This window comes from Polistes fuscatus, unplaced genomic scaffold, assembly GCF_010416935.1.
Source record: "Polistes fuscatus isolate 324 unplaced genomic scaffold, CU_Pfus_HIC Scaffold12, whole genome shotgun sequence".
NCBI lineage: Eukaryota > Metazoa > Arthropoda > Insecta > Hymenoptera > Vespidae > Polistes > Polistes fuscatus.
Window position 1 is genome coordinate 132,978 of NW_025113020.1, and position 17,958 is coordinate 150,935.

General features: G+C 32.7%; 2 protein-coding genes and 1 pseudogene across 2 annotated transcripts; 1 reads left to right on the plus strand and 2 right to left on the minus strand.

The window, feature by feature from the left end:
* Window positions 1–568: 568 nt before the first annotated feature.
* Window positions 569–2,230, minus strand: LOC122526691 (cytochrome P450 4C1-like). Its single transcript, XM_043650234.1, has 6 exons — window positions 2,161–2,230; window positions 1,974–2,089; window positions 1,330–1,398; window positions 1,067–1,235; window positions 815–994; window positions 569–754 (listed from the first exon to the last, which is right to left on the minus strand). Exons 1-6 carry the CDS (start codon window positions 2,207–2,209, stop codon window positions 594–596), a joined length of 744 nt encoding a protein of 247 aa, XP_043506169.1. The 5' UTR covers window positions 2,210–2,230; the 3' UTR covers window positions 569–593.
* Window positions 2,231–4,390: 2,160 nt separating this feature from the next.
* Window positions 4,391–5,875, plus strand: LOC122526711 (annotated as a pseudogene).
* A 10,032-nt stretch (window positions 5,876–15,907) lies between these two features.
* On the minus strand, window positions 15,908–16,930 carry LOC122513525. Its single transcript, XM_043629933.1, has one exon. It carries the CDS (start codon window positions 16,928–16,930, stop codon window positions 15,908–15,910), a length of 1,023 nt encoding a protein of 340 aa, XP_043485868.1.
* Window positions 16,931–17,958: the final 1,028 nt, after the last annotated feature.

Consider the following 17,958-nt stretch of genomic DNA (forward strand, 5'->3'; position numbering starts at 1 on the left):
TTAAATCAAATAAGATATTAACAAATTGAATTAATTTTTAAGATATTTAAGCATTTTTTTATATCCAGTTTAAGGCAATTTTCCAAGTGAACTTTTTTATTCGAACAACTCGTACAATTTCTACAAAAATCATCAACAAGTATTAAATTAGAAACACACGAAAAACTAAATATCGCAGTTTCTTAAAAAAAAATACAAAATGTAAAAATAGCTCTCTTGTTAGAATTACTCTCTTGTTAGAAATTAGATCTTGTTTATTTTCATTTAAAATACGTTATTATTTTAAACTTTTATCCAATAGTGTATACTATTATACTAAACATGAGGATTATTAAAAAAAATGTATTAATTATCAAACTAATTTATACGATTAAAAATAATAATAGAATTATTATAAAATATTAGTAAGCTAGCGTTCGTGGTGTGAATTCGGATTTTTTAACTGCTCTCTAAGAATTCTTTTTAACGATGTCTTTAACTATCGCAATATTAAAACCTTAACAAAAAGAAACTAACAATCGCAATTAGATTATCTATAGTTGTGTTCCAATATAAATACATGCTTTTAGGGAAAATATAATGCAAAATTATAATTACTTAACGGGAATAAATTTTACTCGAAGTGGTTTGATAGAGTTTAAAGTTAAACCTGATGCTATTTCAACATCATCAATGCTATCGACTGATTCCAAGTAGAAATTTCGCACTATATGAGCTACTATCAGTTTGAGCTCTAGCATTGCATATTTTTGACCTGTAATAAAATAAACACGTAAATAGGAAGTTACATTTGTTAGCTGTAATTACGACATACCAATACAATTTCTTGGGCCTGCGCTGAATGGAATATATGAGTAAGGATAATGTCCTTTAACATTTTCTGGTAAAAATCTATCGGGATCGAAAACATTGGGATCTGGCCAAAATCTTGGATTTCTGTGTACGCTATATATGTGAACAGCGCATATCGCTCCCGATGGGACTAAATAATTATCTAAAAAGGAATTAATTATTTCATTGGAATGATAAAGTTAAAATCCACGTAAAATGTAACTATATTACGTACTTAGTGCCAAATCATGAGTTAAAGTACGAAATATACTATGAACGCTTGGATATAAACGGAGTGATTCCTTTATACACCTATCCAAGTACGAAAATTCTTGAAGATCTGCGATCGTCAGATTGTAATTATCTTTAAGCATAATTGTGTTCACTTCGTCCCTTATACGTTGCTACGAATAAATATTCTATTAATTACGCAACAAAAATACTACGCGAATGTTTGCCGATCAATGTTTTAATTATTTATTGAATTGGAAGGAATACCTGGACATCTTGGTGTTTTGCAAAGAGACTCAAAGCAAACATTATTGCCATTGCCGTTGTATCGTGACCCTAAAACAAATTTCTCACATTAGGTTAAAAACTAAATTTCTGCTCCTTGCTACTATAGGGTACCGATTTTAATGAAGAAAAGTTTCAACGATAACGTTTAATGTTTCTTGTAGTTTAAACATTGTCCAAAGGGACCTAATCCTAACACATAAATGTTCCTTTGACTCATAAGAGATTTTGCAGTCGATTGAAAATGAAGCGAGATAAGTTGTTCTTGTTTCAGACATGTGTTTTTTCAATAGTTTTACCTCAACAAAATCGCAATTAAAACGCATTGCTTAATAATTGAATCTTTTGTAAATAAAATCTTTAAAAAATAGCAGATAGAGTTTTTTTCAAATGTTTTTAAAACGGTGAGTTGGGAGATGTTTCGCTAGAAGAGCTGTTTGATAACAATCCAACACAGATATCCTAAGAGTTTTTCAAAGCGTTATATGTTGCTTTAAACACCTGCATGCAATGAGAACAATTTATAAGGATAGGAAATAAGTACAACATAATTAAAACAGAAATAACCCTTTTTAGTTATCATTTTCTAATTATCTTTTATTATTTGAATTAAATAATGAGCTTACCTCAAACATAAAAGTATCTACTTCCTCTTGAATTCCTTCGTCATCAATTTGATTACCATTTAGAGAAGCGGCTATGAGTAAATCGAGCATAGAGAGTCTCTTTTTATGTATCGAATCTGTGAAAAGAACTTATGAATAATAATTTTTCGTAAAATAAGCATTTATTATATTACGATAAACAAAATACTTGTATTTGTTTCTTCCGAGTTTTGAAAGGAAGTGTCGAAATTATCCATTTCTTCAAATTGGTGTAAATATTTTCCTTAGTTTTTTCGTGAAATCGTTTTCTTTCAGCAATTATCTATAATAAGTGTAGCAATTTGAAAAATTTTAAAGAATTCATGTAATTTAGTTTGAGTTTTTTGCGGATTTGAGGGACTAACTTACGTCTTTTGAAAAAACTGTGTAATGTTTAATACTTTTCTGTGAAGTCGACCAACTGAGAAAGTCCAAATATACATGGTATACAGTACCAAGGTCTTAATATTCTGTCAAAACAAAAGTATTTCCCTTTCATCACATTCCTTCTCCTAATCGACTAATACACTCTATAGTAACCGAAATATTAATTACCTGTATTTAACGATTTCTCCGAAAGTGTAACAGCTTCACGATACTTAGACTCAATTCTTTTTTTTCCTTTAAAGAGGTACCGAGAGCAGTTTCTACAAGTGAGCTTGCATAATTATGTTTCTTCTTTAAATATCAACAAATAAAGAGATACTTCTCGACTTACCACATATTGTTTAGTGTATGTTGCGTAATGAATGTTTGTAAATTTTAACAATAGCGTCTCCTTGTCCTTCTGTTTGAGGGATTCAACTAGGCAGTGTGCCTCTTTGTTGAAAGTAGTAACACTATGTTCCAGAATTTTAAAGTGGAATGCGGGTTGTCAACATTTTCCTCCGTTTTTGCCATTTCTTACCTTACAAATGATACAAATCATTATATATGAAGAAATATGTGAAGTTTTCATGATTTTCTTGAACTATCACCGTACTTGTCAGCAATCCATAAGATAACCAAGGCCTCCACAGTGTAATCAAACATCTTTATCAATATTTCCGTGCTCGTCATCAGAAACTGTCAAGAAATTTTTTTTTTGTTCGAACAAATTTCGCTATTGGTTTATTGTATAGGGATATAGCGAAAATGGAAGAAAAAATTAGCTTCTTCTGTCATGTAATCATTTTACCTTCATATCAGGCTGGAAGTAGAAAACTACAGAATATATAAGGGTCCGATTTTGTAAATAGGAAAATTTTATTATTTAGTTCCCACATTTTTTGAATCACATAACGTCCCAAGTATTTTATTTTCTTCTTTTCTATTTTTATATTTTTCGAGCTTTTACGAGGTTATTTAATTTTCTTCCAAATGAACAAGTAAAAATTAATGCAACAGAGCTATTTTAGTTCTTATTAGATTAACATATACGAATATATTAGGTGGTGCATATGAAATGTCGGATTTTCCTTACATGTGAACGTTTGTCCTCCCTGTTTTCGTTATTCTTTTATTTTTGTCATAACTTCATTTTTTATAGTCGTACCGTCGACAGCCAGAGTAACATTTCAAAAAACAGATTTTCTCAAAAATGTTTAATTTTTTAATTTTTTTAAGTTTATAAGGATATGAATTTAATTGATATTCGTGTAATTTTTTAATATGAGTTAAACTTGGTAATAATGCTGCAAATCTGCACGTGGTGCAGGAAACCAGGTGTTTTTGAAGAATACTGGTAACGATCGAAAAGTGCATCGTTAGTTTCAGAAACTTCGGTCTCGTGAATTTTCCCTTCAAAACGAACCGCGTCGAAGACCCAAAACGTCCGTGAAAAAGGACATTTTGAAACGAATTCAACTTTATCTACATAGAAACTTCCTACCAGAATGAAAATTGATCATACAACAATATTGCGACACCTTTCTGAAATTGGCAAGGTGAAAAAAATAGATAAGTGTATAACGCACTAATTAACCGAGCGAAATAGGTTGGATCGATTAAACGTATTCTCATCATTACTAAGCTAATTTTTTCAAATGAATGAAAATATGAAATTTTGCCGCACCTATCTTATTCTTAGGATCTTTCGGTAACTAACTTTCATTTTTTAAACCTTTACAACAATTTGTACGTGCTAAACAATCTAAAAATGAAGACAGTCTGAAAAAGTCCATATCAGAGTTTATTAATTCTAAAGATCAGAATTTCTTTAAGACCGACATCTGTGCATTATAATCCCGTTGGGAAAAGTATATTGAAGCGAATGGAGCATATTTTGATTAAATAAACAGCTTTTGAAAAAAGATATGCAATTTTAAATATTCGCTTTAAAATCCGACATTTCATCGCACCAACCTAATATTTGATTACAGATGCTTGCGTTGAATTCTTACAGAAGCAGACAAAGTCTCTCGACTTACCAGTTAAAGTATATCATCTACATTCAGGAAAACACATCGTGATTCTCACATAGTTGGGTATGGAGCCAACGGAACCTTCTATTCTCTTGAACAGTCATATGGATGTAGTACCTGTCTTTGAGGTTAGTAATATAATTTGCGAAAAGATATTATGAGATTACTAAGCTCATTAACTGACTCTCTCTTTAAATTTGTCAATTAGTATTGATTATTGAACGATTATTTACTAATTAAATAAATGCATGTAGGGTTGGGGAATATTTGGGAAGTGTAAAAATAAGTATTTAATGTTTGTGTGGGCGTTCATCTGCCATATGTGTAATGGTATGGGTGTGATTGGTTAAAAGGAATGAAGGAATGCATCGGTTGAGGATGGGAAAAGGGACCGTTGCGTTAGACAAGAGTATTTTTTTAGGTTGTAAGGTTACACCGTCTGGACTTGTCACCTTTGTGTGGCCACGTCGAAGTCTCTCGAACGTTCTCGATTTGAAAGTGCAGGGAGAGGCCTTTATTCGTGATCGGGAATCATCGGGAAGTTTCCAGAAAGAATGCCGGAAAATGACGAGAGATGATGGAGGGGATGTCGGGTATAAATAGGTGACGGAAAGGACTGGGGTGGGCGGTCCGTAATAGTTTTGTTGAAACGACTAGTGTGTGGTGTAATAGAAAAGACGGAAGACGACGGGGGACGGCGAAGGGACAAAAGACGACGATAGGCGACGAAAAGTCGGGTACGGGTGTTCTTCGCTAATTAAAACTGTTGTCTTCGGACGTAAAGGGTTACACCTAATATATCGTGGCATTAGACTATTGGTTTAGATTGTAGATACTTACTATTCTATCTCTTATTATTTTCAAACATTATACCTTTTTAATCACTAATAAATATATACTATTACTATATATATATATATATATAAATATAGATCTTACATGCATTTTTTAGGATAAATGGACATATCTATCATTCAACGCTCACATGGACGAACATGGAAACATCTACTTACGTAGCAGTCAAAATATGAAATGTGTCGGAATACAGTATTTGGAAGCTGTAAGACGTATGAAAATGTCTAATCAACGCTTCGAGAGAACTATTCATATATCCTTTTTTACCCGATGAAGAAATTGGTGGTAAACTTGGTATGAAGGAGTTCGTTCACACGAATGATTTTAAGGCTATAAATATCGGTTTTGCTCTCGATGAAGGAATCGATACTTCTCGTATCGTTACATTCTACATATTCAACGGTGAAAGATCTATTTGGCACATAGAAGTACATTATACTGGAAATCCTTATTGTTAGATAATACTGTTGAAGAAAAAATCCGAGTAATAATTGATCGATTTATGGACTTAAGAGCGTCGGAAAAAGAAAAATTAAAAGTCCCTGGAAAATATCAACATGGCGATGTTACGACAATTAATCTCACTCAATTGAAGGTATACAGCAACGTATTCCGTTTTCCATTCATTTTTTGCTCATTTATATTAAAGAAACAATTAAAAATGTATTATTTCATTATTAGTAGTATTGAATATATTTACAGCATTTTTTTTGATTTTTAATTATTTAATCAATATTTTGATATTTACATGTCTACTACATTAGGATTTTTACGATTCATAAGTATTTAATGTATATTGAGTATTTGTATTGATTATTTTCTGTATTTTTTTACATATGTATCTGTAGTTTTTGTTTTCTTTTCATATATGTCATTTTACATTTATTTAACATTATGATATAATTACTAATTAAATAAGTTTTTTTGCAAGGTGGAATACAAATAAACGTTATACCAAACGAATTGATCGCTGCGTTCGATATAAGACTTGCTCCATCAATTCATTAAATTTCAATTTAATATAAGAAATATTTAAATCAAAATATTGTATAATTAAATAATTTTATATGATCTTATTCATTAGAAATGTTGCATGTTTCATGTTACACTGTTGTATACCTTTTCGAATTATCGGTAAATTAATCGATAAATTATTTAGCAAAAAATTATGAACATATTTTGTATTTCTTAATCTCCGAAAATTTTTAATTTTTCCAAATTTATTCAGTTCTTGTTTTTTGTTCTTTTTTTGTTTTGATAAATCAATGATTTTATTACTTCAATCTTGTATTTAATACTGACAAGGGGACCCTTACACTGAGATACTCACGGATTTTAACGAGCTTTGGTATATTAGTAGTATACTTTTAGGGTGTTATCGTGGTAAAAGGTTTTAAAGTTTTGATTTTAGTTGTATAAATGTTTATATTATCTTAATTTCAACCATTTATCAAGTGACGTACTAGCGTAAGTAGTAGCGTTCTTGTTTCTCGTGTCGCTAGTTATTGTTCGATCCTTCATGGGGGAAGTTGTTTTTAATAATTTTTTTCTATCTGTTTTCAAATTTTTTTTTCATATTTCTTATTTTTTAAATATATACAGGAAAGAGAAAATTATTTATTAGAAAAAAATTAGAAATAATAAATTTTTTAACTTATTGCGCAATTAATAAAAGATGACTTATTACATAAACATTAATTTTTTAAAAGATCTGTTGGAAAACAAACCTGATTAACGTTTAAAAATATTTCTCTTTCATTTTTTTTAATAATTTCGAAGCGTACCATGCATATCGAATCATTTTATGAAAAATTTTTGATGATAATTCATGATGGACTATTGAATGCTTTTACGATAAATATCACTCTGAATCTGCGTTTAATAAATATTATTAAATGTACAATAAATGTTAAAACTCATGGATATAAAAATATTATATATAAAATTGTTAATAATTAAAATATCTACAATTGTTATATTTGTAAGTATATATTGAAGATTTATCTATTTTTATATACCTGTTAAAATAAAATGTTAACTGTAATTCAAGTAATCAATTTTCCTTTTATAATTTGCGAAATATGTTACAAATTTTTATTTCTAATTTTTTTCTAATAATTTTCAACAATTATAATAAAGTGAAATAACAAATTATCACATATATAGTATAAGTTTATTATTTTATTTTATATTTTATTATGCGTACAAAAACAGAAAAAAATTATTCATACATAAAATTAAGAAACATGAAAGATCAATGAAAACACGTAAAAAAAAAACAAATAAAGTAGATAATAATTTTCACACGAATAGAGAGAAAGAGAAATATAAAATAAGGAACGAAGTGTATTATAGCAATAAAATAGAAATAATTATTATTAATATAAAGCCAAGATCAACCAGAAAATATAATAATTATTATTATATATGCACAAGTATATTAAAAATGACTACTGCATTTGTTCATCCAAGAAGAAAAACAAAAAAGAAGAAAAAAAAAGTGTTGTCAAGCTTAACGTTTGTGAAATAATTAATAATATATTAATGTTAATTTTTGTACGGATGAAAAATTGTGAAAATATTACTAGCCATCGTAATCAGTTGATGTTATAACAAGTTGATCGAAAATATACAAAAAGGTATGTTAAAGGACCTTAGCAATATGACAGGATATACTACAAAAAAATCTTGTTAAGGGGCACCATTAGTGTGACCGCGTGACGAAAGAAGATGATTTTTGGGAATTTTTGTAGAGAAAACTAATGCATGAAATGTTTTAAGGATATTTGTGGATTTATAATAAATACATACATGATAAAATTTTTGGACCAAAATATGAAAATTCAGCGAGTTATTCCCAATCTTTCAAGGCTCCACAAAAAAGTCTTCCCACTGCTGCAGTGACGACCCTTCACAGTGCCTGAATTAAAAAAACTAGTGTGTGTTACTTATGTACGCACGTAAAAAGATATACTTCTTTGACGTACAAAACAAATATAACCTCAATAAATTCAAAAATACTTAAAAAAATAACTCCAAACATTTTATCCCGCCACTGAATATATTCACATTTGTAAAAAAGACGATATAAAATAATAATTAAGATATTAAATCCAATTGATAAAGGTTTAATTCATAAGTATAATCTAATTTATTTATTTATGCACATGAGGAAGAAGAAGGTTTAATAAAATAAGAAATAAGAAATAAGAAATAAAACACTTGGTTGAGAGCCTCTACAAAGTCTAATACTTTACTGGCTTCGTCAGGGTAAACTCTTTGGCATAAAAACTCTGGTTAATTATTCGATAAAGGTTTAATTCATAAGTATATCTAATTTATTTATTTATGCCATGAGGAAGAAGAAGGGTTTAATTAAAATAAGAAATAAGAAATAAGAAATAAAACACTTGGTTGAGAGCCTCTACAAAGTATAATACTTTACTGGCTCGTCAGGGTAAACTCTTATGGCATAAAAACTCTGGTTAATTATTCACATAATTAAAATAACTTCAAAAACTTTTATTACTATATTATTATTATATATACAATTTATAAATGTTGAAAATTCATTACTTCACATGCATTAGTTGGTCTGATTGTGATTCAATAAGCATGTGAGTTACAAGAGACTTATAATAGCTAAAATATGATACAAATTGTCTACTATAAACGTTTTCTAAATGTCGTATAAATACAGCATCAATTGTAGTACCATGTCGGATTGTAGGAACTGATTAATCGTTATATGTTAAAAGATTTAAATCTTCACATAAACAGTTGATGAGTACATCAGAATTTTCAGCGTTAAAATTAACATCAACAAATTAATACGTTGTCCATTTGTTGAAACGTTAGTATTTTGTAACTGGCATTACGATGCTAAATAACTATTCTTCAAATATTAACTCATTCAATTAAATAACTATTCTTCAAATATTAACTCAAAATTTATTTCATCAGATATTAAATGATGTTTTACAAATGTATTTATTCCTTATTTAATATGTCTTTATAATCGAATATTTTATAAATAGTATATATTTCCAATAAATTATATTTTATAAAAATTCGTGCAAAATGTTGATTAATACAATACGGACGAACGACGATATCTCGTTTTCATATGTCCTAATTAACGGTCATTGTCATGATATCACGCAGTTGCTAAATGATCGTCGAGGCGTTTTAAAGCGGTTTTTAATGAAAATGAACGATTTCAGTTCTGATGAAAAGAAAAGGAAAATGTTAATGCGGCCTGGCCACCGGATACGATTAGCAAGAAAATGTCTCGTCTCCGCAATAAATAATTAAAATATTTCTAATTTTCCAACATCATTGTTTGCTACATATGACTGCTAATTCGCAATCGATAATGAACTTTTATCAAATTTATTGTATGCCATAATTATTTTACTGTAATTAATATTATCGATTGTTTAAACACGGCTAATTGCTTTAAAATTTCAGCGAATTCATTAAATTTTGCTTGAACTATGTCAGATTTTCCGTTAAATATAATACGTGCTATTGACGCAGCATTCGTAATTACTCATTTGATGCATCGTTTCTCTATATATAGGCATGTAGATTATGATGAATCACTAGCAAATTTTAACAATTGAATTTTTATATGTGCACATTTGACAGTTATCATATTGCCAATATCGACCGATTGGTCTATTCTCATTTATCTTATATATCTTTTACGTATCAAATCTATCCATGTATGCATATCGAAAATTATTTCATATCTTCATTATTACCTAATATTAGATGAATTGAGGATAGTGAGACACGCAGATTCCCACTTCTAGATACATTTTATAACTTTGAGCAAGGGGATATCTTCTCGTAAGAATACGAGGTAATTGCTGGCGGTATTCGGTTCATCGATGATTGCATCAGCCGATGACGATGCGCCGTTAAGCAATTGTTGTGTGAAGTTAAATACCTTCTATAAATTATCAAAATAATATAGTATTCAAAATCAGTTTTAACAATTTTATATAATATAAAAAATAATTGATAATAATTTTTACTCACATTGAATTAGACATATTTCACGTGGAATAATTATCTGCAGATGATGGTTTTTTTTTATACAACGAATGTTACTGTGGCGTGAAAAAATGTCGACGAAATGAGACGAACGAGCGTGAATGTAAGAGAGAGAGAGAGAGAGAGAGAGAGAAAGGATTGATATGAGCGTATGTGTGCGAATGATTTGTTAAATGATAAGTGAAGAATAGAAAATGTAGAAGTGCAGATAAGAAGAGAAGCAGATAGACAATGAGTCATAGATAAAAAAAGAACGATCAAGGCTGTTATTTATTGTTTCTTTCCTCCTGTAATTATTAATATCTGTATAATAATTATATTCGTAATATTTTGATTAAATATTATACTATACAAAACTGTGTGAGAATAGGAGCAATTCAAAAGATGTATATATTTGTGCAAGAATAAAAGATACAGAAAATGTTCTTTTTTCTTTTTCTAGTGTTGTAATAGTGTGAGTATGAGTGAACAAGAGAGTATGTATGTTGAGCAGGTGCATATGCCGAACGTAACAAATAACAATGTTGTCATATGATTAATTGTTATCCGCGATAACGCAAAGTTAGGATTCCGATAAGAAATGACGATAGAGGATAGAGGGGGACAGTAGGCATTACGCGAAGTTACGTTAACACTTTATTAACCGCTCGTAGTTGAGGCTGCCACTCACTAAGTACCGACTTAGTCGCAGATACATTTACTCCCAATATCGGCTAATTTTCCAACTGTACGAAAACCGTCGATATTTAAAAGCCGATTAATAGGCTAGCGGTCGATAAACGTTGGCAATCTTAAAGACGATTAATAGGCTAGCGGTCAAAAAGCGCTGGTAATCGAAATGCTGATTAATAGGTTAACGGTCGATAAAGTGTTTAGAAGAATGACGTGGAAAGAGATAGTTCAGTTTAGAAATATAACGTAAAAAGTAGTACAAACATACACGCACACACACATGATTCGACGATAATTAATTTGTGATTCGGGAGATTATGTGCATTTACAATTCTATCAAATTATTGTATTAAGTTGGTGCGTATGAAATGTCGGATTTTTAAGTGAATATATAAAACTGCGTATCTCTTTTTTTCAAAAGCTGTTTATTTAATCAAAATATGCTCCATTCGCTTCATTAAACTTTCCTTAACGAGATTATAATGCAAAGATTTCGGTCTTAAAGAAATTCTGATTTTCAGAATCAATAAACTTTGATATAGACTTTTTCAAACTGTCTTCATTTTTAGATTGTTTAGCACGTATAAATTGTTGTAAAGGTTTAAAAAAATTAAAGTTAGTTACCGAAAGATCCGATAAATAAGATAGGTGCGGCAAAATTTCATATTTTCATTCATTTGAAAAAATTAGCTTAGTAATGATGAGAATACGTTTAATCGATCCAGCCTATTTCGCTCGGTTAATTAGTGCGGTATCCACTTATCCATTTTTTTCACCTTGCCCATTTCAGAAAGGTGTCGCAATATTGTTGTATGATCAATTTTTATTCTGGTAGGAAGTTCTTTTGTAAATAAAGTTGAATTCGTTTCTAAATATCGTTTTTCACTGACGTTTTGAATCTTTGACGAGGTTCGTTTTGAAGGTAAAATTCACGAGACCGAAGTTTTTCAAACTAACGATGCACTTTTCGATCGTTACCAGTATTATTCCCCAACACTTGGTTTGTCTTCACCACGTGCAGATTTTGCAGCATTATTACCAAGTTTATACTCATATTAAAAAATTACACGAATATCGGTTAAATTCATATTCTTTATAAAATTTAAAAAAAATTTAAAAATAAAACATTTTTGAGAAAATCATTTTTGTTGAAATGTGACTCTTGCTGTCGACGGTACGACTATAAATGAATTTATGCCAAAAATAAAATAATAACGAAAACGGGGAGGACATGTAAGGAAAATCCGACATTTCATATGCACCAACCTAATAGTATAATAATTGAATGAAAATAATCAAAATATAATAATAATACAGATATTAATAATAGAAGGGAAAAGCAATAGTAAATTCGTCCTCGATCATCCATCGTTTCGTTTAACACGTTCCCTTACATGCTGTTTATGAGAAGATTTCGTTTCTAGGACAAGTGCACCGTTTTCGGTACACGGTAACAAGTTTAATACTTTTCTATAAATATCTGTTATTTTTCTTGTTTTTGAGAGAGAATATATATTATTTTCATAATTATAAATATTAAAACGACACAAAATACGAAAAATAACACAAATAAATAAAAATGATTTCTTTTTGAATAATTGAAATTGTAAAATTTCGCCACGATAATTCCATAACGGATTTATTTTTCTTTTTCCTCGTCTAATCTTTCTTCAATATTTTTGAAGTTATACTTTTTTTTGCGCGTTTAAGAAAAAATGATGAGTGTGAATTTTTACTATACGCGCGTACAGCAACACAAAATTAACAGTTTCCCGGTATTTACGATGCGCGCGAATAGCAACATGAAATGAAAAGCATGAAGTATGCCGATAAACTCCTTTAAATTTAGTGCGAACTGATATCTATAAATATGTTTGTAAAATTTTATATATAATAATGAATTTATAAATTGCCAGGAAAATGGGAGAAGGTTATAGATAACGGTGGTGAATACGGAATAAATTAATGTAATTTTGTTATTTAATAAGAGCAAAGAGAAAATGGATCCAGTGATATTTCAGGTCATATTGAGATATCTTTCGCTTGGTAACACGGGCAAAATTTATTTTAAAAAACTTGGAGAAGATTTTATTATAAATTTAATAGTAGCAACGCATAAGTATAAAATGAAATCTTTGAATAAGGAATTAATGAATATAGCAGTAAGGTATATGAACCTGAACAATGTTATTCAACTTCTTATACTCGCAGATAGATTTAACATTTCGGAATTAAAGCTAAGGAGTATGTTCTATATAAGAAATCATCCTGAGCAAATTTGGATGTTCTCACCATTTCAAGAACTAATAAAAGAGAATCTAAAATTGACAGGTGAACTCCTTTTATTTGTCATGAAAATTGGTTTCCCATAATACGATCAGTTTATCATTTATTACTCTTTAATATGTTTGATTTCGTATCTAATGTAATCGCATCGAAGTTTGCAATAAAAAACAACAAAGTATTATTTATTTATTTATTTATTTAATTATATTTTAATAACCCTAGAACTTAAGCTTCCTAAAGGCCATTAATTACAGTTTAATAGAATGTATAAATGAAACAAAACAGAAAATAAAATTATGTAATTATTATTAAACTTATCATTGTAATTGAAATGCACTAAAAGTAGATAAAAGTATACTAGTTGTATAATAGTAGTATAGTAGTATTGGCTTAAAACATCAAAAATATTGTTAAAAAAAAAACAAAAATTTTAAATTAAAAGTAATTCATTAATCACAAAACACGCTGAATGTCTGTATTTGCCAAAATTCCTTCAACACGGAGTCCTCCGGCGATTGGATTAAGCTAATTATGAGGAGAGTGAAAAGGTGAATTAAAATAAAATAAAACACTTAGTTGAGCCAATAAGTGCAATGCTTTATTGGCTCGTCAGGGAAAAAGCCTTGCGGCAAAAAACCCTGGTTGGTATCAAATACAATGGACGACGATGGATCACGGACTATGTCCGTGATCTGCTTCTCGTCACGATTAACCCGGATGGGTAATCTCGTTGAAAGAATTAGAAATTATATCTCTCACCGTTATTATCGCCTCTACGTCTCGGTATCGTGATTATATAAATATCACCTTAATTATCGCCTCTGCGATCCACCACCGTCGATATAATATTTGTAAAACGTATTCGTCTTAACAGGTAAATTATTTGCCTCTCTAATAATCCTCTCGCTCGTTGTCTCCGAGTATCTTGTTTCCAAGTGTCCTCGTAGGCGTCCAGCGTTAGAATAGACCGAATGTCTTTTGTAATGGGACCTGCAGGGTGCACTCACTCGACGGTCGAGTGGTGGGGGTTATGAACGCTAGTTACTAGCAACTCTCTATAGATTAGTGCGCGCACAATAAATCTCGTTTTTTAGTTACAATCGATTTTCGGTTATGATCGATTCCGATCGTACCACCTCCCCCAGTTAAGAGGGTACTAATCAATAACATTCTTAACCTAGGTAGGTGTGGCGTGAATTTCTTAATTTAAGTTACAATGGGTTTGTCGTAAATTGTTTAGCGTCGTTATAATGTGCTGTCCAGGCGACTTATGTATCTTGTACGTACAAGCTTATCTATCGCAAATTACATTATGTATCAATATTTCGTCTAACATAGATATTTAAAATATTCAACTATCATTTAATAAGGGGCAGATGGTTGTCGCGTTCCGCTTGACGTTTCCGTGAGTAGTTTTTACGGTCACTACCCGATCCACGTCGTCTTTTCCGGGATGAGTGTCTACGATCCATCCCAATTGCCATCTCATACAAGGTTGGTTCTTATCGATGAGGATGACGATTGCATCCTTCTCAAGTTTATATTGGGAATTATTCCACTTCTGACTTTTCTGCAGCTCGCGTAGATATTCGATGTGCCACCGTCGCCAGAAATCCTGTCGCACCTTTGTAATGTGCTTCCATGACGATAATCGGTTTGTCGGTATGTTTTCATAGTTTTCCTCCGGTAACATATTGAGAGGTCTTCCTACTAAAAAATGTGCAGGTGTTAGAGCTGTCGCATCGTTCGGATCTGACGAAATATGGCTTCGATCTCGATCGCGAATGTGTTCAATTCCTTATATGTAAATAAGAGTTCTCCTACCACCCGACTAAAATGGTGTTTGAACGACTTAACAGCGGCCTCCCATAGACCTCCGAAATGAGGTGACAGTGGGGGGGTTGGTTGAAGTGCCACGAGATTCTTTGGTCGGTCGCGTAATTATGGATCTTTGTTTTGAATTCGTCCGATTCGATTAACGCATATATATCCCTTAATTGGTTGTTTGCCTGACAAAATGAGTACCATTACCCGAGTATACGTGGCATGGAATCGCTCTTCGCCCCGTAAAACGTCGAAAGGTGGCCAAACACGCGTCTGTTGTCGAGTCGCTGACTAACTCGATATGCACGGCCTTTATGCACATGCAGACGAAGATGCACTTGAATAGATCAAGTGATCATAATGTGCATTCCATGAAATTCCGAGTGTTTTTAGGATCGATGTTTCTCCGGAGAAGAATTCGACGTTAACGTTTTTTGTATCTAATTTATCGAGAATCGGCCGATAATTAGAAGCCTATTGCCGCATATTGAAACCGCCTCGTTTTAATATCTCGATGGTCTGGTCTCGTATTTTCCCGAGCGTCTCGACATCTTCTGTTCCCGTGATGAGATCGTCAACGTACAAATCTCGATTTAAAATCTCGGCTCCGAGGGCATAATTGACGCCTTCGTCTTTCGCTAGTTGCCTTATGGTCCGAATGGCGAGAAAAGGTGCTGACGCTATACCGAATGTAACCATTTTAAGCTCAAACGTACGAATTCGATCCTTATAAATCCAAAATATACGTTGATATTGCCGATCGTCCGGATGTATCCATATCTGTCGATACATTTTCTCCATATCCGCGGTTAACACTTATCGATATGTACGAAATCTTAGTAGATGTTCTACCAATGTGTCCTGTATCGTAGGCCCGACTAACAATGTACTATTAAGGGAAATGCCCTTACTATTCTTTGCAGAAGCGTCGAATACGACTCGAATCTTTGTCGTCGTACTGGTTGATTTAATAACGGCGTGGTGGGGGAGATAACAGCCGCTCGTCGGGTCGTGCTCGACAAGCGACATGTGTCCTAATGTTAAATATTCCTGCATGGTACGCTCGTACTCTTTCCGAAGTTCGGGGTTCGCGTTCAACTTCTTCCAAAGGTTATGGAAGCGGCGTAAAGCTATATGATATAGATCGCTGTAGTCGTGTCCTTCTTCGCGGAAAGGTAAACGCACTATATATCGTCCCGTTTCGTCGCGTTTTGTATTTTGAGTGTAATGGGTTTCGCAATCTACCTCCCTTGTCCCTTCCGTTCTTGTCACGATCGCGTCCTCGATTAACCAAAACCTTTCTAATTGGTCCCTCAACTCTGTTGTCGCGAACAGTGCGTATTTTTCCCTTGGTTCTTCCGAGTCAATTCCGCCGACGATTACCCAACCTAACTGCGTCTTTTGAAGTATTAGATCGCCGCGGGCGCGCGACAAACGAAATTGCCCAACTGACATGAGGGATAACGTGGCTCCGGAACCTATCAAAATATCCACTGGTCGCGGTAAGTGAAACTGAGGATCTGCTAATTTTCGATCGATTGGAATCTTAATAAGTTCGCGAGGAAAGACTTCGCTTGGAACTTGGTCGGCTATCTTGGGTACGATGAGCAACGAAAGGTTCCGTTTATATCGATTGTCTAAGGATTGAATTGTTATCTCGATAATACCCGTCGATCGAGTTCGCGTGTCATTAATGGCATTGATGGGAATTGAATACGGTCTAATCGGCAAACGTAATTCCTTCGCGACGTCTTCGGTTATAAAGTGCGGCGCTGCGCAGGTGTCCAATAGTGCGCGGCACTGCTTATAAGTTCCGTCCCCCCTTCTCACGCGACGCATCGCGCTCATGAGTAATTAAGGCGGTGTACTTCGCGGGTTAGCGTGAAAAATTGGCGTAAGTCATAATGGTTTAGAATCGGCTTGAGACGCGGTCGCGATAGCTTCCTGTTTTGGAGACGGGCTTTCATATTTTTCCGCGTGATTATTCGTATTAGTCCGATGTAATGATGCATGATGCGGTCTGCGGCAAATCTGACAACGTGGACCTTGACAGTTTCCTACATGTCTTCTTAAGCAATTTGGACATAATTTCCGAGATTTTACTACCGTCCATCGCTCGAGCGGTGTCATGCGTCCGTATCGACTACAACGAAATATTGCGTGAGAATCTCTTTTGCAAAGGGTGCATTTCCGTGTAATATCCGTGAGAAATGTACGCGTGGGTCTTGTAATTTGTTGTTTTCGCGGTCGTAACACGGTCGGCTCGGTGCGTTTACGTTTTTCGCGGGGCTCGTCTTTGATATCCGTAGTTAGCTTCTCTGATGCACTGTATCGGTGGTCTATCTCTTTTAAAAATTTGTAAAGTTGCTTACGGGTAGGGTAATCATCCGAATTGAGTTGTCGATCCCATTCTTCTCGAACGCTAGGAGGTAAAAGGTGCTCGATGATGCGCACTTGTAGGGCATGAGGCTCGTTAAATGAATCAATCATATTGAGATATGCCTCCGTATCTCTTATGAGTTTCCGAATCCCTCTTGCCGAATTGTCCGCGGAACGTGTTAAATCTAGAATCGCGTCGAAAAGTCTTGCCAGAAGTACGCGTTTTCTATCATATTTTTCTAGTAATGTTTCTCACGCGAGTTTGTAATTCGACCCGTTCACGGAATATAGTTTAATCACTTCGAGTGCACAGCCATGCAATGCATCTCGAAGCTACGCGTGTTTTTCTAAATCGGATATGTCGGTCCGCGCGTCTATCAAAGCTAAAAAATCTTTCTTAAATTCCAACCATTCTTCTAGCTTTCCATCGAATCTAGGTATCTCGATACGTTTTAATTTAATCTGCCGTTCGGTCGTACTAGTCTGGT

Excerpts from the sequence above, each read along its gene's own strand:
- LOC122526691 (XM_043650234.1), bottom strand. The coding sequence starts at position 2,209 with ATGGATAATTTCGACACTTCCTTTCAAAACTCGGAAGAAACAAATACA. Across the intron at positions 1,399-1,973 it reads TAGATACTTTTATGTTTGAG|GGTCACGATACAACGGCAAT; the intron begins GTAAGCTCATTA and ends AATTTGTTTTAG. Across the intron at positions 1,236-1,329 it reads CAAAACACCAAGATGTCCAG|CAACGTATAAGGGACGAAGT; the intron begins GTATTCCTTCCA and ends ATTTATTCGTAG.
- LOC122513525 (XM_043629933.1), bottom strand. The coding sequence starts at position 16,930 with ATGCGTCGCGTGAGAAGGGGGGACGGAACTTATAAGCAGTGCCGCGCA.